Consider the following 24,881-nt stretch of genomic DNA (forward strand, 5'->3'; position numbering starts at 1 on the left):
TCCACTTGCTTGCTTTTTAATAACAGAGCAGAGAGAATACAAGGCCAGGAGCGGGGCCTGGAGGAAAACAGGACTTGGGGTGCTCCTGTGAGAGCGGTGGGTTGAGATGGGAGCCCAGGGGGGCTGTTAATGCCTAGTTCAGAGGATGGGAAAGGCAGTTGGAGAGACGAAGGAAGGGGAAACGCCTTCATGTCAGCAATGAGGGTGACTCTAGTGACGGAACTAGTCTTGGGTCCCTGGGGCACCACCAGCCTCTCAGCATCGGTAGTTTCTCCTTACTCTTCAGACGCTGCCAACTCCATCCCCCAGGGATTGTGAAGGGGGTTCCTTCTGGCTGTGACAGTGCTGAACGAGGCCAGAGAGTGCAGCTGCCTGGAGGCACAAGCCTCCTCCTGATCCAGGGGACTCCAGGGAGACCAAAGCAGCTGTCAAGATGAGAGAAATTGAAAAAGAAAATGGAAAAGTAGGTCTTCTTTCCAGATTTCCTAGTACCCAAGCTTAGGTACCTCGAAGTCTCTGGTTCTCACCTACGTTATTTTTGTTTCTCTCAAATCCAGCTCTCCAGCCTGGCTCTCAGCTTCTGCATCTCCATGCAAGACCAGAGACCCACATCACTCCCTCACTCCACCCAGTTCCACTCCAACAATACCTGGGCCCTGCCAGGAGTGAGAAAACGGTTCTCTTCCTGTGGATAGGTTGCTTTCTCCTCTTCCAGATCAGGGTATTCATTGGTGCTGGGGAATCCACAGCCCTCTTCGCCAAGCACCACTGGCTCAGATGCAGCCCCAGAGCTGCCCCACTGGGCCTTCTTCAGTCTGTGGAGACTTTAGGCTGAGGAGAGAAGTGCCTGGAGGCCAGGCTTCCTGTCTCTCCATTCTTCACCTTTCTGTTCTGAAATACTTCCTGCTGGGACTCCAGGGAGTTGTCATTTGACCTTTAACCCTCCACTCCCAATTTTCTGCTCCCCTCAGACTGAAGCATATTGTCTAGGAACCCAGAGGTGACCCCAACCTCCCCACTGTCCTCCAGTTCTATGGTTTGCTTTCCTGTCTTCAGTGATCTACTTTCCACTCCTTCCAGCTCATGTGGCTCATCCTCCTTACTGCAGTTCCCTCCTTCTTTCCATATTACAGAAATCTGTTTCAATCATACCAAAGCCCACAGCTTCCTTCCAAGCAACCTCCCCTCAAAGCTCCCCTCAAACCTCCCCTCAAAGCTGTCAACCCCTTCCTTAGCTCAAACTGTTCTGCCCCCAAATCCTGCATGACTCCCAGAACCCAGATGTCTCCCTTCCTTACTCGTTGATGATGCTCTGACGCCTTCTTAGGTCCTCCAGGTGGTAAGTGACAGCCCTCACCCGGGCGGGGACTCCCCCAAGGCCCTGCTGCTGCATTCCTTCCAAACATGGCCTCCTCTTCTTTCTTCTCCAAAGCATTTCAGGGGGTGGGAGCTGCTCAGGAGGATACAGACCAAGCTGGGAGCAACCAGTGGCTCTCTGTGCCAGAGAATGGGGAAAAAGAGCTAGAAAAAAGAACTGGCTCTCTCAAGGGAGCTTGGATTGAACTAGGTAGGGAGTCTGGGGTCTTGGGAAGACCCCTGTGATCTCGAAAACATGATGACTGATTCATAGAAAGGAAGGCCTGGTCAGTGCACTGGTTGGGGAATAACAGAGGGAAGCGGTAATAAGGAGAGCTTGGGACAGGATAGCAGTGGGTGCAATTTTAACAGAGAAATGCTGAACGGCAGAGGGTCTGTCTTACCAGCGTGGGTGGAATGTGCTGCTCCTCCAGCCAAGTGGGGCTGTGAAGAACAAAAAGGGGGCTATAAGTGCAGAGGGGACATGTCCATCCATATTGCTTCTTTAATAATCTCTCCCAACCTCCTTTCTGTCATTAGGAGCTACAATGTCCACCAGCCAGTGGGAAATTAACCCCAGACTAGGGCCTATTGCTATATGGGTTTATGGTAGTTTAATCCAGTTAAGACCACATCCAGTTAGTTTCCATTTTCTCCTCTACTCACCTGGGCCTTTGATTAAGGTTCTTCCAGAAGACATCTCCATAACGCTGGGGCATGGGTCTGAGGCTCTGGGAAGGCAACCTTGGGGGTGGAGATCGGCTGACCACCCTGGAACACCTGAGGTGAGGACAAGGTAGGCTCGGGTCTGGCTCTTCCCTTACAGCAGTCTACTCATCCCAAGGATTCAGGGGCCATCTTTCCATGGGACTATAAAGCTGCCCGGGTTCCCTCGGGCCATGTCCTCTCTTAACCACTTTAGCTGAAGAAGGTGGTAAGGCCTCTGCTTTGAAAGGAAATTGAAGCTGGGTTGAGGGTAGAGATTGGCTATAGTTTGACCCTCAGATCTCACGGAGTTTAAGCTCTATATCGGGGATGTCCAATCTTTTGGCTTCCTGGGCCACATTGGAAGAAGAAAAATTGTCTTGGGCCACACATAAAGTACACTAACACTGGCCGGGCGCGGTGGCTCATGCCTGTAATCCCAGCACTTTGGGAGGCTGATGTGGGTGGATCACCTGAGGTCTGGAGTCCAAGACCAGCCTGGCCAACATGTTGAAACCCCGTCTCTACTAAAATTACAAAAAATTAGCCAGGCGTGGTGGCAGGCACCTGTAATCCCAGCTACTCGGGAGGCTGAGGCAGGAGAATCGCTTGAACCTGGGAGGAGGTTGCAGTGAGCCGAGATCATGCCATTGCACTCCAGCCTGGGTGACAAGAGAGAAACTCCGTCTCAAAAAAAAAATTGCAAAAAATCTCATAATATTTTATTTTATTTATGTATTTATTGAGACCGTTTCACTCTTGTCACCCAGGCTGGAGTGCAATGGCGCGATCTCGGCTCATTGCAACCTCCACCTCCCGGGTTCAAGTGATTCTCCTGCCTCAGCCTCCCGAGTAGCTGGGATTACAGGCACCCACTACCACGCCCGGCTAATTTTGTATTTTTAGTAGAGACGGGGTTTTGCCATGTTAGCCAGGCTGGTCTTGAACTCCTGACCTCGGGTGATCCACCCGCCTCGGCCTCCCAAAGTGCTGGGATTACAGGTGTGAGCCCTTGTGCCCGGCCTAATCTCATAACGTTTTAAGAAAGTTTATGAATTTGTGTTGGACTGCTTCAAAGCCATCCTAGGCCGCAGGTTGGACAAGCTTGCTTTATACCTCATAGTTAGAGAAGGTAATATTTAGCAAGCAGAGTTGTTAAAGAGGAAGGCCTTGGCTACTCAGGTTATATGACAGATAGGATTCATTTAGGTCAATGCAAGGATCCAGGGGAGAGAACCTCTGTTTACCTCATTTGTCTCCCCATCTCAAAAGGACTGATATCCTTGTAAATAGGAGTGTGCAGAGCTGTTTGAGAACAGTGCTCGTCACTTCCAAACCCCACAGGCTGAATGATGATTGCCCTCCTGATCTCTAAGAAATGGAGTATGTTAGGGCTTAGGCCTGGGGCCCTTTATCTTCTCTGTCTTCATCTCTTCTTAGGTGATCTCACCCAGTACCATGCTGTCAATAAGCTGATGACTCCCAAATCTATATATCCAGCCCTGGTTCCTCTCTGGGCTCCACTCAACATCTCCTCCCCAACCTTCCTCCTCAATGAAAAGCACTCAAATGCCCAGTTGCTAAGACCAAAAACATGGTATGTCTCACTTTCCCTCACCTCCCACATCTAATCCATCAGCAGTTCCTGTCGGTTTTACATCTAAAATACTGTGTACCTGAATTTGACCACTCCTTATCATTCCCACTCCTACCACCATATATTTCAGGTCATCTTCCCCTTCCTGGACTGTTGCAATGGTCTCTTCCCCCCTTTTTTGCTTCCATTCCCATCCCCCAACAATATATTCTGCACAGAACTGTGAGAGATGATCATACGAAATAATATAAGGTTTGAGATGTACTTCAAAAGAATTTGAGAAATAGGGGGCTAGATAGGTATAGAGATGAAAAGATTATCCATACAATGATAATTATTGAAGCTGACTGAAAAGGGTACATGGGGTTCATGATACTATTTTCTCTACTGTGTTTGTTTGAAATTTTCCATAATAAAAAAAGTTGAAGGAAAAAAGGCTGGTCATGTCACTCTCTGCCTTAAAACTTTTCCACTGAATAAAATCCAAACCGTTTTTTTCTTCTTCTTTTTTGAGACAGTCTCACTCTGTCACCCAGGCTGGAGTGCAGTGACCCAATTATAGCTCACTGCAGCCTCAAACTCCTGGGCTCAAGCAATCCTCCTGCTCAGCCTCCTGAGTGCTGGGACTACAGGCGTGTGCCACCATCCCTGGCTAATTCTTTTAAATGTTTATCAGAGATGAGGTCTCACTATGTTGCCCAGGTTGGTCTCCAATTCCTGAGCTCAAGCATTCCTCCCACCTTGGCCTCCCAAAGTGCTGTAATTACAGGTGTGAGCCACCGCACCCGGCCTATACTTGTTTTATTTATTTTTTCTTTCTTCTTCCTCTCCTCCCCTCTCCTCCCTTCCCCTCCCCTCCCCTCTTTTCCTTTTCTTTCTTCCATTCTCTTTCTTTCTCTCCTTCTTTCCCTCCCTCCCTCCCTTCTTTCTTTTTAGAGACAGGGACTTGCTTTGTTGCCCAGGCTGGGGTGCAGTGCTGTAATCATAGCTCACTGCAGACTCAAACTCTTGGGTTCAAGCAATCCTCCCACCTTGGCCTCCCAAAGTCCTGGGGTTATAAGCATGAGCCACCACACTTAGCATAGTGTTTTGTTTTTGTTTTTTGAGATGGTGTTTCGCTCTTGTCGCCCAGGCTGGAGTGCAATGGCACAGTCTCGGCTCACTGCACCCTCTGCCTCCCATGTTCAAGTGATTCTCCTGCCTCAGCCTCCTGAGTAGCAGGGATTATAGGCACCCGCCACCACACTCGGCTAATTTTTGTATTTTTAGTAGAGACGAGGTTTCACCATGTTGGCCAGGCTGGTCTTGAACCCCTGACCTAAGGTAATCCGCCCGCCTTGGCCTCCCAAAGTGCTCGGATTACAGGTGTGAGCCACCACGCCTGACCTTGTTTTTTTTGTTTTTTGAGACGGAGTTTCACTCTTGTTGCCTGGGCTGGAGTGCAATGGCTCGGTCTCAGCTCACCACAACCTCTGCCTCCTGGGTTCAAGCGATTCTCCTGCCCCAGCCTCCCGAGTAGCTGGGATTACAGGCATGCGCCACCACACTTGGCTAATTTTGTGTTTTTAGTAGAGATGGGGTTTCTCCATGTTGGTGAGGCTGGTCTCAAACTCCCAACCTCAGGTGATCTGCCCGCCTCAGCCTTCCAAAGTGCTGAGATTACGGCATGAGCCATTGGGCCCGGCCTTTTTTTTTGAGACGGAGTCTCGCTTTGTCACTCAGGCTGGAGTGCAGTGGTGTGATCTCGGCTCACTGCAAGGTCCACCTCCTGGGTTCATGCCATTTTCCTGCCTCAGCCTCCCGAGTAGCTGGGACTACAGGCGCCCGCCACCACGCCCAGCTAATTTTTTTGTATTTTTAGTAGACACGAGTTTCACTTTGTTAGCCAGGATGGTCTTGATCTCCTGACCTCGTGATCCACCCACCTCGGCCTCCCAAAGTGCTGGGATTACAGGCGTGAGCCACCGTGCCTGGCCTTTTTTTTTTTTTTTTTTTTTTTTTTGAGATGGAGTCTTGTTCTGTCGCCCAGGCTGGAGTGCAGTGGCACAATCTTGGCTCACTGCAACCCCTGCCTCCTGGGTTCAAGCAATTCTCATGCCTCAGCCTCCCAAGTAGCTGGGATTACAGGCGAGCACCACCGTGCCTGGCTAATTTTTGTATTTCTAGTAGAGATGGGGTTTTGTCATGTTGGCCAGGCTGGTCTCGAACTCCTGATCTCAGGTGATCCGCCTGCCTCGGCCTCCCAAAATGCTGGGATTACAGGAGTGAGCCACCACACCTGGCCCACTGTTTTATGTTTTAAATAGTACCCATCATTAGCTGAAATTGTATTTGTTTGCACATTCTGTGTTCCCCTCTCTAGAATGTAAGCTCTACAAGAGCAGGACCCCTATCCTGCTAGTTGCTGAATCCCCCGTGCCTAATACAGTCCCTGGAACATTGTAGTGTTCAAACTATTTGTTGAATAAATTAATGAATCATCAATCCCGAGACCAGGCATTGCATTTCCCGTTCTTTATTTCCTAATCCTCTTAGGGAAGGACCCAGGCATGCAATATCCCCTCCACCCCATCCCCATGCTCCCCACCCAGTGGGAGGACTCACTTGGCAAAGGGGATGAGGTTGACTCCATCATCCTGCACCTGCATGACTGGACTGGGCTGGGTAGTTAGTCTCCTTTTTGGTGCTGGGAGGATAATGGAAAAGAAGTCATTCATTCGGGCTGGATGTGGTGGCTCACGCCTGTAATCCCAGCACTTTTGGAGGCCAAGGCGGGTGGATCATGAGGTCAGGAGTTCAAGACCAGCCTGGCCAATATAGTGAAACCCCATCTCTGCTAAAAATACAAACATTAGTCGGGTGTGGTGGCGCGCGCCTATAGTCCCAGCTACCCAGAAAGCTGAGGCAGAAGAATCGCTTGAACCTGGGAGGCGGAGGTTGCAGTGAGCCGAGATCGCGCCACTGCACTCCAGCCTGGGGGACACAGCAAGACTCTGTCTCAAAAAAAAAAAAAAAAAAAAAAAAGGCATTCATTCATATAATGTCTGTAGGGATGAGGCCAGTAGCAGATCTAGAGATTGGAAAAAGAAGGTATGGATGCTGAAAAAAGAGAGAACTTAAAAGGTATTTGTAGCGGCTGGGCGCGGTGGCTTATGCCTGTAGTCCCAGCCCTTTGGGAGGCCGAGGCAGGCAGATCACCTGAGGTTGGGAGTTCGAGACCAGTCTGACCAACATGGAGAAACCCCGTCTCTACTAAAAATACAAAATTAGCTGGGCATGGTGGCGCATGCCTGTAATCCCAGCTACTCCGGAGGCTAAGGCAGAAGAATCACTTGAACCAGGGAGTAGGAAGTTGCAGTGAGCTGAAATTGCACCACTGCACTCCAGACTGGCAACAGAGCAAGACTCTGTCTCAAAAAAAAAAAAAGGTATTTGTAGTGCTGGACTATTAATTGAACATTTAGGTTGAAGACAGCACAGGAAAAGTGGATGTGGTAAAAAGATAAAGGAGAAAGCAAATCTTCTGAAGCTAAATATGCAGAATAAGTGAAATTTACAGATGGCAGTTAAGCGACAACTGGCAATATGGGACAATGAAATTGAAAAATGATGACAGTGGAGACTGGGTGGGGTGGAGGCATTTGGGGGTAAGAGAAGTGACAGAATTGAGGGTTCTCAATGAATCAACTGTGAGTGGTTAGTGAAAGTTAATTGTGTGGGCCGGGTGCGGTGGCTCACACCTGTAATCCCAGCACTTTGCGGGGCTGGGGCAAGAGAATTGCCTGAGCTCAGGAGTTGGAGACCAGCCTGGGCAACACAGAGAGACGTCATCTCTATTTAAAAAAAAAAAGTTGGCTGGGTGTGGTGGCTCACGCCTGTAATCCCAGCACTTTGGGAGGCTGAGGCGGGTGGATCACCTGAGGTCGGGAGTTCGAGACCAGTCTGACCAACATGGAGAAACCCTGTCTCTACTAAAAAATACAAAAATTAGCCGGGCATGGTGGCACATGCCTGTAATCCCAGCTACTCAGGAGGCTGAGGCAGGAGAATTGCTTGAACCAGGGAGGCAGAGGTTGCGGTGAGTTGAGATCGCGCCATTGCACTCCAGTCTGTGCAACAAGAGTGAAACTCTGTCTCTAACAAAATAAAAAAAGAAATTAAAAAAAGTTAAGTGTGGACATAATGGTCAACTGGTGACAGGGAAGGAGGGGGCAGTTGGGAATGCCTGTGGATAGGAAGGTGAGCAGGGAGGTCAGTTGCATATAGGGACAGCCAAAGATGACCTGAAGGCCAGTTGGGGTGGGGAGAAAGGGCAGTTAAGGCTGGGCACACTGGCTCACGCCTGTAATCCCAGCAATTTGGGAGGCAGAAGTGGGTGGACTGCTCGAGCCCAGGAGTTTGAGACCAGCCTGGGCAACATGGCGAAACCCCCTCTTTACCAAAATACGAAAAAGTTTAGCCAGGTGTGGTGGTCTGCGCTTGTACCCGGAAGGCTGAGGTGGGAGTGTCATCTGAGCCCGGGAGGTCAAGGCTGCAGTGAGGTAAGATCGCACCACTGCACTGCACTCCAGCCTAGGCGTCAGAGTGAGACCCTGTCTCTAAGAAGAAAAAAAAAAAAAGCCGGGCGCGGTGGCTCAAGACTGTAATCCCAGCACTTTGGGAGGCTGAGGTGGGCGGATCACTTGAGGTCAGGAGTTCGAGACCAGCCTGGCCAACACAGCGAAACCCAGTCTCTACTAAAAATACAAAAATTAGCCGGGTGTGGTGGCAGGCATCTGTAATCCCAGCTATTCGGGAGGCTAAGGGAGGAGAATCGCTTGAACCCAGGAGGCGGAGGTTGCTGTGAGCCGAGGTCAGCCTGGGCAACAGAGCAAGACAACGTCTCAAAAAAAAAAAAAAAAAAAAAAAAAGAATACTAGATAAGTTAGGAGAGAGTGCACATAGGCTCCCGAAGGACAGAAGCAGCCAGCTGGAACTGTAGAGGTGAACTAGTATTTATCCAAGGGAACTAGGGATGGGCTGAGAAAGCAGGTGAGGTCAAAAGCGGAGAGAAGTATACCGTGCGGAAGCGGCAGACGGGGCTAGTTGGAGTTGGGCTGAAAGGGCCTAAAGTGGGGTCTAAAGGGGATGTCCTGACTCGGAGGGGGGTCAGCAGAACGCGAGGGAGCAGCGGGAGCTGCGGGGCATTCGGGCCTCAGATAGTTGGGTCCAAGCGGGTGACCTAGATCCAAGGGCAGGATGGAGCTGAAGGAAGCCAGGAAGGATCCTCCACAGTTGACTTCGGGGCAGCCACGGCCTGGGCCTGCGAGGGTGGATGAGGACCCGAGGGTCCGGCTGGGGCTGAGGGGCTGCCTGGAGCCCCGCTGGAGGGAAGCGCCGGGCCGGAGGGCGCGGCCTGCGCCTGAAAGGGCGACGGGGACCCTCGACAGGTGGACCGGGCGTGGCCGGACCTTCCGGGCAGCCCCGCCCGAGGGCACGACTGGGGGCTGCTTCCCTCGAGAGGGGCCCTGAGGTGGTGGGCCCAGGCTGAAGGGCAGGCTGGGGCCTGAGGGGCGCCCCGGGTCTGAGAGGGCAGCTCCGGCCTTAGGCGGCACCCGGGCCTGAAGGGGTTGTTTGGGCCTCAGGCGGCGTCCAGGGCGGCCGAACTTGAGGGCCAGGCGGGGACAGAGCGCCCGAGTGGCCGCGCCACGGCCGGCCGCACTTGGCCCCAGCACCTGAAGCAGCTGCGCGGCGAATTCTAGAACTCGGCGGGGCGGGGAGGAGAGAGACTGCAATTCGAGCCGCGGGAGGAGCCGGCGGGCGGTGCTCGTCTGAGGGCGGGGCCTGAGCGGAGCCACCTTCTGGGCGGGCCTCGGCAGGAGGCTCCGCCCCCTGGACGCGCCTCCAACGGCGGCGACGGGAACTGGGCCGGGGCCTGGGTGCCCCCGCGGGTCAGCCCCCGACGTTTCCCTGTTCCTCAGGCGTCTGCAACCCTCCTGGGTTGCGGCGTCTGCTCGCCCTTCTGCGTCCGCAGCTCGGTCCCCACGTTCCCGCTCGCTGGGCCCCACAGGCCAGGAGCGTTGCCCCTTTAACAAGAGTAGCCCGGGTCGCTCCCGGCTCCTTCCCGGGACGGCGCGTACCCGCCCCTCCGCGCGCGCTCGCGCGTCCCCCGCCCCTCGCTCCCGCCCCAGCTCGCGCTGCCCGGGCGGGCGCCGGCCGCTGGCGCCGCTACTGCTGCCGCCCCCGGGGCGCGAGTCCGCCGCCCGCCGCCCGGGCACCCGGCGAGGGGCGGGGGCAGCTCCGAACCGGCCCCAGATCCTTCCCGCTTCCGCCTCACGCTTCCCGGAAAGCTTGTCCCTCTCCGCCGAGCTGCTCCGGGAGCCCCGCCGCGCCGAGGTGAGGGCTGGGGAAGGGGGAGGGAAGGGACGCCCGCGGAGGAATGTGCCGGGTTGGGGGGCGGGGAGCCGGGGTCCGGCGGCGCGATCTAGGCTCAAGAGTCGGGATCATGTGCTGTTTGTTGCGCGGAGGCGCAGAGAGGTGCCAGGCCCGGGCGGCCGCCGGCTGGCTGGACAGGAGGACGGGTCCGCATGGCCGCCCTGAGAGGCCGGGCGGGGACCTGTGTGAGAACCGCCGGGTGGGCAAGGTGCAGGTGGCCCAAGACCCCCTTTCGGGCCGGTCGGCCCCACCCCAGCCGCCCAGTATCCTCCTTGTACCCCACGGCTCCTTCACAGCTGCACCGGCCGACCCCTGTCCCTACCTCTATTCCCTTACCCCGCTGGCCCCCAGCCGTGCCACCCCATCCCTGTCCCATTAGGTGCAGCAACGGCGTCACCATCGCTTGTCCCCACCAGTGTCCTTCCCTCCCCTGGTCAGGGTCTAGGGGGTCAGGGCTGTTCTTCCTGAGCCAGCTTCTGTGATTCCAGCTACTCCCTTCCTGTCCTGGGACAGACCAGCCCCTCACCCTCCCATGCTCTGCCCAGGAAGACTGGTGAGGGGAGGCCCAGCGTGACAGGAGTTTGGGGCCCACTGGGGCCACAGGAGGGGGCTCCGCATCCCTTATCCTTCGTGGTCCTCCTCCCTGTTGTCCGTGGGCGTGGGCTGCTCAGCCTCTCCTCCCAGGGTGTGGGCACCCGATCACCCACATTCCTGGGCTCCAGCCTGGCACCTTCCCCAGGGCAGTGGACGCCATAGCACTAGCCCCAGGCTGGGGCTGGCACCAGCCAGCCGGCTTCCTTTTCTTTCTCCCTTTTAGGGAGGCCCCAGGGACCCTCTACCCTCAAACACAGGTATTTCTGGGCACCCCAAGGGTGGAGGCCTGAGGGTTGGTCTGATGGCTGCAGGATGACCCCACCCTCCCCTGCCCATTGTCCCGGATCCTGAGGAGGAAGTGCTGGGGGCTGGGCAAGGGGCTTAGAGCCCACACAGCTGGCCCTGTGGATCCCAGTCCTGGGCCCTACCTACAGTCCTTGGACTTTGCCCATCTGCACTACCGGCCTGGTGCATGGAGGTTGTGGGCCTCAGGTGGAAACTGGATTCTCCCTTGCCGACACTGTGGGGGAATTTGAGGACAGGTTTTGCATTTGCAGTTTCCTCTCTGGTCTCTCTTCTGGGCTCCCAGTTTGTGCTTTGGCGCCGGAGTTCCCCACCCTGCCTCTTTAACACCGTGTGTTTGCTGTGCTGTGTCTCTTCCTCCTTTCCTCTCCCATTCTTTCCTTCATAGCATGACCTCAGGCTTGCCTTTTGTCTTATTTCTCTAATTTTCTTGGTGTCTGTGACTCTCTGCCCCTCCTCTCTCTCTTCCCGCCACCCTCACGTCTCTGCCCATGTGCCCCTCTCTCTGAATTGCCCTCTGTCCAGCCTCTTTCTCTCTCTGTCCTCTATCTGAACGTTCAGTACATTTGCGAGTGACAAGGAATAAAAATATCACCGTCCCTGCCCTTGGATTCACATTGCATTCAGCCACTCCAGAGGGGCAGCTGTCCGTACTTTTCCTGCTATTCCCCCCGTAACCTTGGCCCTCCAACCTGGGAACCCCAGACGGGTCTCTGGAACCACAGGTGCCTTCTAACAACTCTTCCCCCGCAACCAGGGTATCTCCCAGAGCCCCAGCTGGTGTGGCCAGGCCCCAGGAGTAGGATGGGGCTCCCCCTACGAGGGCCGGTGGCAGCCAGAACTGATACAGCCCCCCTGGTCTGGGGCCAGGACGCCAGGTAACTGGGGGAGACCGCCCAGGTTCCTGCAAGCTGGAATATGACTGGGGAGAGAGGCAGAAATACCTTTGGGAGTCTCTCAAGACAGTGACATTTGGGAGGAAAGCCAAGGGAATAAGAGCTGGGTCCTTGAGAGGCTGGGTGGCTCTGGGGGAGATGTGAAGAGACTGGTTCCGGGAAGAATCTGGGAGGCAATGTCTGGGTCCCTGCAGTGGTTCTGACCCCACCACTCCTTTCTCTGTCCTCCAGCTGAGGAGGGCAGGAGTGTCTGGAGCTATGGCTGGTGCCTCGGTGAAAGTGGCAGTGAGGGTTCGGCCCTTTAACGCCCGTGAGACCAGCCAGGATGCCAAGTGTGTGGTCAGCATGCAGGGCAACACCACCTGTGAGTGAGTCCCCGGGGCCTGGCTGGGCACAGGCAGGGAAGGCCGGGCCCACCACACAGACTAGTCCCGCTGGGCCAAACTAAGAGGAGGGTAATGCTGGGCACAGAGCAGGTGCTAGTCGTAAGGGCGGGGGCTGGGGCAGGCTGGCCTTTCCCGTGTTCCCAGTCCCTGGGAGGGGGAATGTTGGCCTGAAGCCCTCCATTGCCCAATCCAGGGAGGCAGCTCAGTGGGGGCGGGTCCTAGGAAGCCAAAATTAGCTTTGGTGGCTGGAGGGGGTGGGGAATATTAAAGGGGAGAGAAGAGTCAGGACAGTGGTGAGGAGTGGGATGCTTGGATTCCAGGGGCTGGTTGGGGTATGGGCAGGGACTGGGAATACCTGACCTTGACTTTCCTTCCTTTACCCTCTCCTGCCCCTCAGCCATCATCAATCCTAAACAGAGCAAGGATGCCCCCAAAAGCTTCACCTTTGACTACTCCTACTGGTCACACACTTCGGTGGGTTGTTGGGCTGGGGGAAGAGCAAGGCAGTGAGAGACAGAGGATTTAGGTCCTGGGGAGGGGACATGTTAAGAAATAGGACCCCCAGGGGATTAGTCAGGGTGAATTGGGAGGATGATCCTGGGTGGTGGTGGTAGGACCCTTAGGCTGTGATTGAGGCCTCGACAGGAAGGCGGAATCCCTTGGGGTAATTAGGACTAGCAGGGGCTGGATAGGATCCTTGGGGTGGTAAGGACAATGATGAGGGTGGGAGGGCACACAGGACATTTGGGGAATCGTCAGTGATGGAAGCAAGACTCTTGGGACAGAGACACGAAGGATAAAGACATCCAGGGTTACTCTGTTTTTCTCTGCCCCCACTTTCTCCTAGATGGAGGACCCCCAGTTTGCATCTCAGCAGCAAGTGTATCGGGACATTGGAGAAGAGATGCTGCTCCACGCCTTTGAAGGCTACAACGTGTGCATCTTTGCCTATGGGCAGACCGGGGCTGGGAAATCCTATACCATGATGGGGCGGCAGGAGCCAGGGCAGCAGGGCATCGTGCCCCAGGTACGCCTAGGACCTGGTGGGGCAGCCAGGGCAGGAGCATCTTTAGCTGCCCTCTGAGGAAGGAAGGACTAGGGTCTGAGGATTATGGAACAGAGACCTGGCTCTGAGGCCATTGGTGATGGGAGATAGAGGTTGACTGCAAGCTGGACAACCCTCTGGGGTGGGAGGGTCTTCGCCCCTATCAGTGGCAACGAGCCTCAGTGAGAAGAGCAGGGCTTTGGCATCAGTGAGCCTTGGGTTCGAGCGCCAGTTTTACGACTTACTACTGTTTTACTTGGTTTCATAATAATTTGTGAGTATAGTTCTCCTGCAGGCTTGTGTACCACCAGCAGAGTGTTAACTGTAGAAACGCCAATTGGGATAACGGAGTTAACCATAATTGTCCCTGGCTGTCCAGCATAGCAACCTGGCACACGGGCTTGGGAGTCAGGACTCCTGGGGTTTGTACCCTGGCTGGCTGAACGGTAGCCTGTGATCTTGGGCAAGTGGGAACCTCTCTAAGGTTGTTTTCCCATCTGTGAAATGGGAATAACCGCTCCCTCAAGGCTGTGGCAAGGGTTAAATGGGGTCACTTGGGACTGGGCCTGGCCTGTGGCTGGACACTTTAGGTGTGCCCTGAACAGGAGCTTCTCTGTATTTCCCTGTGTCCCCCTCCAGCTCTGTGAGGACCTCTTCTCTCGCGTTAGTGAGAACCAGAGTGCTCAGCTATCCTACTCTGTGGAGGTAAGCCCGGGTCTTGGTGGCGGGGCTGAGAGGGGTCCAGACTGCTGAGGGCTGTCACTGGAATCAGACAGCCTGGGATCTAATCCTGGCTCTGCTGGTTACTGACTGTGACTTTGGGGCAGTGATTCTGTCCTTCAGCTTCATATGTTCATCTGGGAGACGCTATTGATCGGACGCACCTCCTGGCTTGTTGGGCAGGTCGCTGAGCTAGCATCTGCAGAATGCTTCGCACTGTGTATTAGCTGCAGTCACCTGGATCATGTCCAGTGGAGTCAGATTAAGTTGCGTTGTCATTGTTTTTGCTAGTTTTGTTACTTCTCATTTGCTTCTCCCACTCAGGTGAGCTATATGGAGATCTACTGTGAGCGGGTACGAGACCTCTTGAACCCCAAGAGTCGGGGTTCTCTGCGGGTCCGGGAGCACCCCATCCTGGGCCCGTACGTGCAGGACCTGTCCAAATTGGCTGTGACCTCCTACGCAGACATTGCTGACCTCATGGACTGTGGAAATAAAGCACGGTGAGGCAGGCTGATGGAGCAGAGGGCAAGGGGGCCAGGGTTGGGAAGGTGAGAGGCAGGATCCAGTGACTGCTTTCTTTGCCCCTAAGGACTGTGGCTGCCACCAACATGAATGAGACCAGCAGCCGTTCCCATGCCGTCTTTACCATCGTCTTCACACAGCGCTGCCATGACCAGCTCACGGGGCTGGACTCGGAGAAGGTGGGATCGCCCCCCTCCCCTCCTACGCCAGATGCAACCTCCCCTGGCAACAGGGACAGTGACATGGTAGAAGGGTCTTGGGCCTTCCCTGCCCATGCTGGGTTGAGTGCCTCCTCAGGACTACCATGACCGCGCCCCACCCCTACCCTGTTTTTCCGTCAGATCAGTCTGTCCCCCTCTACTGTTTGCTTGTCTTTTTTTTTTTTTTAAGACAAAGTCTTGCTCTGTTACCCAGGTTGGAGTACAGTGGTGCAGTGGTGCGATGTCAGCTCACTGTAACCTCCACCTCCCGGGTTCAAGTGATTCTCCTGCCTCAGCCTCCCGAGTACCTGGGATTACAGGCATGCGCCACCAGGCCCGGCTAATTTTTTTGTGTTTTTAGTAGAGACGAGGTTTCGCCGTGTTGGCCAGGCTGGTCTTGAACTCCTGACCTCAGGTGATCCAGCCGCCTCAGCCTCCCAAAGTGCTGGGATTACAGATGTGAGCCACCACACCCGGCTGTTCTTACGAGACCCAGGACAGGGCTTGGATCCCCTGTGTGTCCCTTGTCCATGCCTGCGGTGGGCCTGTAGCTATTTGTAATTGAGTGAGTAACCACCGTCTCACTGTTGTCACGTATTCTGTTTCCCCCGGCCTCCTCCCTCGCCTCCTCCTGGCTCTCTCTAGCCCTTGCCAGCTGCCCACATTCCTGCTGGGTGCTTCCCTGATTTCCCTGCCCCGTCCCCCACCCGCACCTTATCTCCTGCCTGTTTCCTCTGACCCCAGGTCAGTAAGATCAGTTTGGTGGACCTCGCTGGGAGTGAGCGAGCCGACTCCTCAGGGGCCCGGGGCATGCGCCTGAAGGTGAGGGGCCTTCAGAGGGTGGTTTGTTGTGGGGCAGTGTTGTGGGCTGTATGTGGAGGTCTCCAGTCAGAACCTGAGACTCTCACTGGGGAGGTAGGAAGGGGAAGTGGATCAGATTGGGAGAAGAGGGTCTCATCCCCACATTCCTCATCCTTTTCCAGGAAGGAGCCAACATCAATAAGTCCCTGACTACACTAGGGAAGGTGATCTCGGCCCTTGCAGATATGGTGAGACCTGGGTGTTGGAAAGAAGGGGCTTGGGAAAGGGGAGTGACCCACCCTAACCTCCTTCCTCCTTTTATCCCCCAGCAATCAAAGAAGCGGAAGTCGGATTTTATCCCCTACAGGGACTCTGTGCTCACCTGGCTGCTCAAGGAAAATTTGGGTGAGGGCCTCTTCCTCTTTCTCTGCCGACCCTGACACATCCCACAAACTCTTTTGATATGTCTAACAAATCCCCTTGCTATGCCGAGAATCCCAAATCCCGTTGTCTTACTTCTCCCCCTGACCCTTCAAAGGGAACATCCTTTGAAGATTTCCTGATGCTGAGAACAAAGCCATACCCTCCCATCAAGCCAAGGGCCTCACTGACCTGGCTACTCATGACCCCTCCCTGATCCCTGATCTCACACCCACTGCTGCACTGCTGACTTCATCCCCCTTCCATGGTTCTGTGACTGTCCTGCAGATATATCTCCCTGACCTCATTCCCTCCCATAACCAGATGTCATGGTTAGTTCCACCCCGCTAGATTCCCCTACCTCAGACCATGACCCTGTAAGACCCCTGCCTGGGCAGTGGGCCCCAGCCCTATGACCCGGTCTGACTTTTCTTGGCCCCTCCCTCAGCTAAAGCTTTTCCATGCACTCCATTCACAGGTGGGAACTCACGCACAGCCATGATTGCAGCCCTGAGCCCTGCTGACATCAATTACGAGGAGACTCTCAGCACCCTCAGGTGAGGCTTTTGGCTCTAGCAGGGATGGGGCAGCATAGGAAGAGTGCCAGGAGTTCAGAGGCGAGTTGCTCAGGACCCTGCTCGTGAGACGGGGGAGATGCCTGAGCCCTGCCACAATATCTTGAGACCTGGGAGAGGGGGAAGGAGAAACAGCAGACCAAGGGTCGCCTGCCCCCAGGCCTCACCGACCCTGCTCCTCTGTCACCCAGGTATGCCGACCGCACCAAGCAAATCCGCTGCAATGCCATCATCAACGAGGACCCTAATGCCCGGCTGATTAGAGAGCTGCAGGAGGAAGTAGCCCGGCTGCGGGAACTGCTGATGGCTCAGGGACTGTCAGCCTCTGCTCTGGAAGGTCGAGGTTCCAGGGAGGGGCAGCTCAGGGATGCCCCTTGGCCCACCCCATCCCTCCTCACTTGCCTTTGCCCAGTCCTGGAGCCAGGGAGGGACCACACACTATGAAACCTTTCATGTGCTCAGTGACGTGGACACAGATGTGGAGAGGGAACGTATGTCTTCAGATGTTACAGAGCTGGGAGGGACTAATTCTCTAGGGGAGGATGAGGATTGAGGATCCAGAGGGACCTGTCAGGCTCCTGGAAGTAATAAAATGACTGTTACAGGAAAAAATGGCAATATATGCTTACAGGTCAAACAGTAAATTGTTAAGAGGCTAGGCTACTGGGTGACTTTCTTGACAGAAGTTCTTGCAAAACGTCAGAGTTGAAGTGGACCATAGCCTAACAGATCTCAGTGGAGTGCTTTCTGGTATGTCATGCTCAGCCTCACTGATGGAAATAGTGTCCAAATCAGAGGATGTGTAATCCATGTTGACGGTCAGGAATGGACCCTGCATTCAGTCTTGAGATCATCCCATTGAGGATAGTTAGGGTGCTGAAGGGCACAGTGTGGGGAGTATGAGTGTTCTTGGAAAGAGAAGGATAAGGTAGCTAGTGATGTTTGCCTTCCAACATTTGAGGGATTTTCTTGCAGAAGAGAAAGCAGTAAGGACTTTTTATCCCAGAGGGCAGAACTAGAAACACCAGCACACATGACGTGGGACCAGTTTCAGCTCAGCGCAGCTAAGAATTCTTTTTTTTTTTTTTGAGACAGAGTCTTGCTCTGTCGCTAGGCTGGAGTGCAGTGGCTCCATCTTGGCTCACTGCAACCTCCGCCTCCTGGGTTCAAGAGATTCTCCTGCCTCAGCCTCCCGAATAGCTGGGATTACAGGCGCCCACCACCACACCTGGCTAATTTTTGTATTTTTAGTAGAGACGGGGGTTTTAGCCTGGCACAGTGGCTCACGCCTGTAATCCCAGCATTTGGGGAGGCCAAGGCAGGCAGGTCACCTGAGTTCAGGAGTTCGAGACCAGCCTGACCAACATGGTGAAACCCTGTCTCTACTAAAAATACAAAAATTAGCTAGGTGTGGTGGCACGCGCCTGTAATCCCAGCTACTCGGGAGGCTGAGGCAGGAGAATCACTTGAACCCAGGAGGCGGAGGTTGTGGTGAGCCAAGATGGAGCCACTGCACTCCAGCCTAGCGACAGAGCAAGACTCCGTCTCAGAAAAAAAAGTTCGACACAGAGGTTTCTAGACTGGCCAGGCTGGTCTTGAACTCCTGACCTAAGGTGATGCGCCCACCTTGGCCTCCCAAAGTGCTGGGATTACAGGTATGAGCCACTGTGTCCGGCCCAGCTAAGAATTTTCTCTTTTTGAGACAGTCACGCTCTGTCGCCCAGGCTGGAGTGCAATGGCGTGGTCTCGGCTCACTGCAACCTCCACCTCCTGGGTTCAAGCGATTCTCCTGCCTCAGCCTCCCAAGTAGCTAGGATTACAGGTGCCTGCCACCACACCAGGCTAATTTTTGTATTTTAGTAGAGACGGGGTTTCACCATGTTGGCCAGGCGGGTCTCGAACTCCTGACCTCAGGTGATCCACCCGCCTGGGCCTCCCAAAGTGCTGGGATTACAGGTGTGAGCCACCACACCTAGCCCCACCTAAGAATTTTCTGATGGTGCAAATCATCTAATAGTGGAAAGGACTGGCCGCCTCCTTCAGTAATGAGCTCTCCACCCCTGGAGTTCAAGTTGAGAGACTGGGTGCCCATTTACCATGGCTGCAGTAGGAGGGCTCCTTGCCTGGTAGGAGGCTGACCAGCAGTCTTCTGTAGTCCTTACAGACTGGTCCTCTGTGAAGCTCTTGGTCTCCTGGATGTCTCTCATCAGCTCCTTCTTTCCTTAGCCTCATTCTTTTTCCTCTGTCTCCCTCCCAGGCCTGAAGACGGAAGAAGGGAGTGTCAGAGGCGCCCTGCCAGCTGTGTCATCTCCCCCGGCTCCAGTTTCACCCTCATCACCCACCACACATAATGGGGAGCTGGAGCCGTCATTCTCCCCCAACACGGAGCCCCAGATTGGGCCTGAGGAAGCCATGGAGAGGCTGCAGGTGGGAAGCTGGAGCTGGCAAGGGCTGGGGGTCTGGGCATTCCTGGGAGTTTACTTCTCCAAAGTCAAGCTTGAGAAAGAAGGAATTCTAGGAGTAGCATGGCCCCAGGGTAGGTTGTCCCTACCCTGGGTCTGCTTGTCCCAGACCATCCTGAAACCTACCCACCTTACACCCCCAGGAGACAGAGAAGATTATAGCTGAGCTGAACGAGACATGGGAGGAGAAGCTACGCAAGACAGAAGCCCTGAGGATGGAGAGGTGTGAGGGCTGACAGTTGGGGTCCTGGGTGGAGTTGGAGGCCACGGGGGAGGTCAGACCCCACAGGGAAGGAGGTCACGGGCAGTGAAGGTAAGACTGACATTTGCCTCTCCTCTGCCCACAGAGAAGCATTGCTGGCTGAGATGGGGGTGGCCGTCCGGGAGGATGGGGGAACTGTGGGCGTCTTCTCTCCAAAGAAGGTGAGTGAGGAATCGAGCGAGGAGGCCTAGAGAGCTCTCTGGATGCCTAGAAAAGAGGCAGCAGGTGCAGGGTAGTGAGTGCTGTCCCTGATCGCTCCCTTTGAGGTCCCCGGCTTGTCCCTCCATCATTTCTGTCCCCTCCCCTGCCACCTCCTCTCCGTCTTGTTTAGTCATCCCTGCCTTCTCCCTCCAGCCATTCAACAGTCAGCCTCAGGAGAGGGAGAGGACCTGGGAAATCGGAGGTTGGTTGCGATAGAGACTGAGGCACTGTGCATGCTTTTGTATCATTTGAGTTTTGTATTCTGTGCATGCTCAAAAAGATAACTAAAGAAATCTATTTTTCAAAAGGATAACTTGGGAAGACAAGACTAAAGGGAATAGAGGAGGCATGAGCACTACATTGTAAGACAGTGGTTGCCAGTGCAGCGAGGGGTTGGTTATAGATGGAGGCACCCGTGTAGCTTGGAGCTATGCTGCAACTGGTTTCCTGGAGAAGGTGGTTTGGAAAGTGGAACCTGAAAGATGGACAGGACTTGGGAAGTATGGAGGAGTAGGGCCAACATGAGGTTGAACAGCCTGGGGTACATGTTGGGGTGAGTGGGACACGCCAGTGCCTGACACGTGCCTGCCGCCAGGTTTTAGGTACCTAATAAATCTTTGCTGAAAGGAAGGAAGGAGCAGGGTGGGAGAGGTCAGGCTCAGGTGGAGGCAGGAATGATACTCCAAATATTAATAACCATCCGGCATAGGGACTGACCAGTCAGAAAGGACACTGGATATAGACAGCCAGCACCGCTGTACCGGTGCATACCAGTGAAGGGATGGTGCAGAGGCCAGTTTGAGCAGAGCATGAACTTCCAGTTCCACCAGGGAACCAGCCCAGCCCGTCTGGACCATGGTGTGAAGCAGCAGAGGATCAGGCCCTAAGTCAGATACACTGTGCTCTGAGCCAGACAGTGTCACTGGGGGCTGCCTGGAAGAGGTGATGGGTTACCAGAAGAAGGCTCCTCTCTGTTTTGTAAAGTCAGGTCCATCTGGGGGACTAAGCAAGCAGGGATCACTGAACCCCTGTTCTGAAAAGAGGAGAGGGGTTTTGCCTTGCCTGGCCCAAGCCACAGTGAGGGAGTGAAAGAGCTGTGGGCGGTAGGCGAGGCTGCTTGTCTGGGGTCTTGTCTGGGGCTGGGTACCCTGGGGCTTTGGGGTCCTTCTGAGGGATCCAGACTCTTCTGGGACCCAGCCACACCTAGGTGGAAAGAGGGGCTACGGATGCGCTCAGCATGGCTTCCAGCCACCTTTGCGTACCTGGAGCTGGGCCGCTTCCACCACGGTTGCAAGGATGGAGAAAAGGCAGAAAGGATTGGGGAGACTGGTGGGGTGGAGGTTTCTTCCTTGGAGAGCTTGCAGAGATGCCACCTGCCAAAGCCTGGAGACCAAAGGAGGGGGTTCTTGTTTTAATTGTTCTTATAAAGGTAATACACACCAGAGAGAACATTCTAATAGTTCTAAAAGGTGTGTACAGTGAAAAGTCTCCAATTTACAGCATTTTGTTATAGAAAAAAAAAAAAAAGTAACTCTCCATCCTTCCCACCCTTAAGTTTCTCCTCAGAGGCAGCCTTCATTATGAGTTCTTTTTTTCTTTTTTCTTTTTTTTTTTTTTGAGACGGGGTCTTGTACTGTCACCCGGGCTGGAGTGCAACGGTGCAATCTTGGCTGACTGCAACCTCTGCCTCCCGGGTTCATATGATTCTTCTGCCTCAGCCTCCCAAGTAGCTGGGATTACAGGCGCACACCATCACACCCGGCTAATATTTTGTATTTTTAGTAGAGATGGGGTTTCACTATGTTGGCCGGAGTGGTCTTGAACTTCTGACCTCGTGATCCACCCACTTCGGAGTCCCAAAGTGCTGGGATTACAGGTGTGAGCCACCGTGCCAGGCCCATTATGGGTTCTTACTATATTCTCCTTGGGTCGGGCCTGGTGGCTCACACCTGTAATCCTAGCACTTTGGGAGGCCAAGGCGGGTGGATCACGAGGTCAGGAGATTGAGACCATCCTGGCTAACACGGTGAAACCCTGTCTCTACTACAAATACAAAAAATTAGCCACATGTGGTGGCGGGCGCCTGTAGTCCCAGCTACTAGGGAGGCTGAGGCAGTAGAATGGCATGAACCCAGGAGGCAGAGGTTGCAGTGAGCTGAGATCGCACCACTGCACTCCAGCCTGGGTGACAGACAAGACTCTGTCTCAAAAAAAAAAAAGAAAAAAAGAAAAAATGTTCTCCTAGAGATGCTGTCTAGGAGATGTTATAACACATGTACAGGCATATGTTATATAGAACTATACACATTTACTCACATTCACGGCCTCTCTAATAGTTGTCGTTGCATACCTTATTTTATTTATTTATTTTGAGACAAGAGTCACACTCTGTCGCCCAGGCTGGAGTGCAGTGGCACAATCTCAGCTCAGTGCAAACTTTGCCTCCCAGCTTCAAGTGATTCTCATGCCTCAGCCTCCCAAGTAGCTGGGATTACAGGCACCCACCACCACGCCGGGCTAATTTTTGTATTTTAGTAGAGATAGGGTTTCGCCATGTTGGCCAGGCTGGTCTCAAACTCCTGGCCTCAAATGATGCACTGGCCTCGGCCTCCCGAAGTGCTGGTATTACAGGTGTGAGCTACTGTGCTTGGCCTGCATACCTTATTTTAAAGCTTCCTTTATTTTTTTCACAGTGTCAGGGTATTCTATTGTGTAGATGTAGGATAATGTATTTAACCAGCTTCCCACTGATGGACATTCAGATTGTTTCCCATTCCTTGATACTACAAAAAAGGCTACAATGCATAGTCGTACAAATGGGTGTTATCTGTAGAGCAGATTCCTAGAAATGGAGATTTTGGGTCAAATGGTAGCCATGTAAAATTTTAATCTAGGCCGGGTGCGGTGGCTCACGCGTGTAATCCCAGCACTTTGGGAGGCCGAGGCGGGCGGATCACGAGGTCAGGAGATCGAGACCATCCTGGCTAACAAGGTGAAACCCCATCTCTACTAAAAATACAAAAAATTAGCCGGGTGTGGTGGCGGGCACCTGTAGTCCCAGCTACTTGGGAGGCTGAGGCAGGAGAATGGCGTGAACCTGGGAGGCGGAGCTTGCAGTGAGCCGAGATCATGCCACTGCACTCCAGCCCAGGTGACAGAGCGAGACTCCGTCTCAAAAAAAAAAATTTTTTTTTAAATCTATATTGCCAAAGTGCCCTCTGAAGATTATAACCATACCAATTTATTTTATTTTTTATTGTATTTTATTTATTTATTTTTTTGAGATGGAGTCTCGCTGTGTTGTCCAGGCTGGAGTGCAGTGGTGCAATCTCTGCCCACTGCAAGCTCTGCCTCCCGGGTTCACGCCATTCTCCTGCCTCAGCCTCCCAAGTAGCTGGGACTACAGGCGCCCACCACCACTCCTGGCTAATTTTTTGAACCATACCAATTTATACTCCCGAGGGTAACATACAAGAGAGCCCATTTCCCCTCGCCCTTTCCCACATTCTGGCTTAGTAAGACCTTTCTCTTTGCCGGTGTGATTGGTGAGAAGGTGTCTTAAGGTAGTTCACTTTTACATTTTTCTCAAGGTGGTGAGGATGAACTCTTCTCATGTTTAAAAGCCATGTGGTCTGAAGCCAGAAGAGAGAACTGTTAGACTCATGGGGGAAATGGGTTTGGTGTGAGTAGCTCCAATAGGGAATAGTTGGGTCTTAGAGGAAAAAACTACAGTTTGTCTTGGAGGGAGCCTCCTCTTGCTAAGACCCCCACCACCAGGGCTAAGGATTGCTTAAATCAGTGGTATTCAAACCTGGTTCTGAGCTGCCTTCTCAGGGGCTGAGGATAGGGACAGGACCAGACCCTGGGGCTCTCACCCCCAGCCTGGGCCTGAGCGGCTTCTTGCTTATCTGCTTGATGTCCTAGGCTTCTAGAGAAGGTTTCATTTTGAACAAAGAGTTATAGGGCTGAAGAAAAAGTTGAAAAGCACCGCCTCAAATCGTGTTCCCTCTCCCCAGGGATAGATTGCTTTCTGCTTCCGGAGCCCATCAGCGTTTGCCAGTCCCAGAGCAGGCCTGACACTGCAGTGTAGGGAGGGGCATGGGAGTCCCTCAGGAGAAGTGTCGCAGGAGTGATCCTTGGAGCACTTGGGTGAAGGGCGGATGCACAAGATACACAGACACCTGTGGGGGACACAGCTTTGGGCTCTGAGTGTTAAGTGGCTCCCAGAGAAATAGAGGTTCGACTCCGTGCTGTTTCCCTTCTGTACCCTTCCTTTCTGCCTCCATGCTTCTGTCCAGGCTGCTTTCACCCGGAGCGCTCTTGTGCATGTCCACGCCCTCCTTGTCCTCAAAGGCCGGCTCCCATGTTACCCTTCCATTAAGTCCTCCTGATCCCCTTGAAATCCCATCGTTCTTCACTTTGTTCCTCTTTGCATGTGAGTCCCTCCCAGAACACAGTGGCACTCAACCCCCTGGGAACAAATGAATGAATAAACGAACTTAAACAAGGGCATGAGACAATCAGAAACTCCTCCATGAGGCATCCGTTTCCCACTTGTAATGGTGTTTCCACGCCAAGCCTCACCTCCCCTAGCTGACTCTCATTTCCTGACTGACTGGACAGCAGTGCCTGGGCTTGACTCATCTCTGTACCCCGCCTACCGCTTCACCAGGGTGAGGTAGAAAGGCCACAGTCAGTCCTTCTGCAGCAGAGGCAGGGGTCTTGTGTTCTGATGGAAGGCTTAGGAAAACTTCCCGGAGGAAGTTGCATTTCAGACAGACTGGGAGGAACGTGGAGGAAGTGAATGATTTTGGCAGGTGGGGGTGGGGCGGGAGGGGGTCTGTTGTTGGGGACATTGGCAGTCAGGGATGCAGGAGGCCTACTTTGGAGGGAGTGCTCAGGGGTCCGCTGAGTGGAAGTACAGAGTCTGGGAGAGAGGCCTGGGAGCGGGGCTTGGACAGATGGACTGGAGCCGGGACATGGAGGAGGCCCAGGGATGCCAGGGGAAAAAGTAGGCTCAAGTCCAGTGGGCCTGGGGTTCCAGCTGGAGAGGTCTCAGCAGAGAGGCAAAGACATGGCCATAGCGAGGTGTGGGCAGGAAGCTGGGAGACCTGAGGGGTGGCAGGAAGGCAGGTGGGCCTGGGGCAGGGTGGTGCCGAGGGATGGAGAGGTGTGTGGCACGGCAGCAGCTGGCAGGAAGGGAGACTTCCCCAGGCGTGGCAGCAGTGGCATGAATGGGGGTACAGAGGCAGCGTGGCCTGTACGCCACCCAGAGTACTGCCCAGCAAGGGCAGGGCTGTTGTAATGGAAACAAGTCAGGAGAAGGTGCTGTGGGAGAAGGGAATGGGCCGGGTTTTCAGCACAGAGCAGCGTAACAATCACTCAGGTGTTCAGGATGGACTTGGCTGGGGGCCTTAGG

The 24,881-nt window shown here is 54.0% G+C and overlaps 2 protein-coding genes across 8 annotated transcripts in view; one reads left to right on the forward strand and one right to left on the reverse strand.

Annotated features, from left to right (window-relative positions):
- On the reverse strand, positions 1-11,420 carry INCA1 (inhibitor of CDK, cyclin A1 interacting protein 1). Of its 6 annotated transcripts, none has more exons than XM_016931316.4 (7): positions 11,095-11,420; positions 6,263-6,344; positions 2,023-2,136; positions 1,761-1,800; positions 1,299-1,495; positions 650-815; positions 1-425 (listed from the first exon to the last, which is right to left on the reverse strand). In XM_016931316.4, the coding sequence occupies exons 1-7, from the start codon at positions 11,138-11,140 to the stop codon at positions 276-278; spliced, it is 795 nt and encodes a 264-aa protein (XP_016786805.4). In that variant the 5' UTR covers positions 11,141-11,420; the 3' UTR covers positions 1-275. The 6 variants fall into 6 exon arrangements, with proteins under 6 accessions (XP_016786805.4, XP_016786806.4, XP_016786807.3 ...); XM_016931317.4 differs by having other exon boundaries at positions 1,299-1,450; positions 11,095-11,176; XM_016931318.4 differs by lacking the exon at positions 11,095-11,420 and adding an exon at positions 9,373-9,730.
- The window catches only part of KIF1C (kinesin family member 1C), a 26,799-nt gene continuing 11,705 nt past the window's right edge, over positions 9,788-24,881 (forward strand). Inside the window, exons 1-17 of one of the 2 annotated variants that reach the window (XM_016931315.3) lie at positions 9,862-10,033; positions 10,890-10,923; positions 11,727-11,847; positions 12,097-12,229; positions 12,649-12,725; positions 13,099-13,278; positions 13,936-14,001; positions 14,341-14,519; positions 14,609-14,720; positions 15,486-15,563; positions 15,725-15,790; positions 15,872-15,947; positions 16,441-16,519; positions 16,729-16,874; positions 18,795-18,964; positions 19,143-19,222; positions 19,347-19,422. In XM_016931315.3, the coding sequence (XP_016786804.1) occupies positions 12,124-12,229; positions 12,649-12,725; positions 13,099-13,278; positions 13,936-14,001; positions 14,341-14,519; positions 14,609-14,720; positions 15,486-15,563; positions 15,725-15,790; positions 15,872-15,947; positions 16,441-16,519; positions 16,729-16,874; positions 18,795-18,964; positions 19,143-19,222; positions 19,347-19,422 (1,491 nt within the window). In that variant the 5' untranslated portion in view covers positions 9,862-10,033; positions 10,890-10,923; positions 11,727-11,847; positions 12,097-12,123. Of the gene's footprint in view, positions 10,034-10,889; positions 10,924-11,726; positions 11,848-12,096; positions 12,230-12,648; positions 12,726-13,098; positions 13,279-13,935; positions 14,002-14,340; positions 14,520-14,608; positions 14,721-15,485; positions 15,564-15,724; positions 15,791-15,871; positions 15,948-16,440; positions 16,520-16,728; positions 16,875-18,794; positions 18,965-19,142; positions 19,223-19,346; positions 19,423-24,881 lie in introns of both variants that reach the window. The other variant, XM_016931314.3, reaches the window with a different exon arrangement.

The sequence above is a fragment of the Pan troglodytes genome, chromosome 19 (assembly GCF_028858775.2).
Source record: "Pan troglodytes isolate AG18354 chromosome 19, NHGRI_mPanTro3-v2.0_pri, whole genome shotgun sequence".
Lineage (NCBI taxonomy): Eukaryota > Metazoa > Chordata > Mammalia > Primates > Hominidae > Pan > Pan troglodytes.

What these genes read in the sequence shown, in the direction of transcription:
- INCA1 (XM_016931316.4), bottom strand. Translation starts at nt 11,140, where the DNA reads ATGCACCAGGCCGGTAGTGCAGATGGGCAAAGTCCAAGGACTGTAG. An exon ending in AACCTTAATCAAAGGCCCAG is followed by an intron (nt 1,801 to 2,022) that starts GTGAGTAGAGGA and finishes TGTTCTTCACAG; the next exon opens with CCCCACTTGGCTGGAGGAGC. An exon ending in CGTCAGAGCATCATCAACGA is followed by an intron (nt 816 to 1,298) that starts GTAAGGAAGGGA and finishes AAGTCTCCACAG; the next exon opens with ACTGAAGAAGGCCCAGTGGG.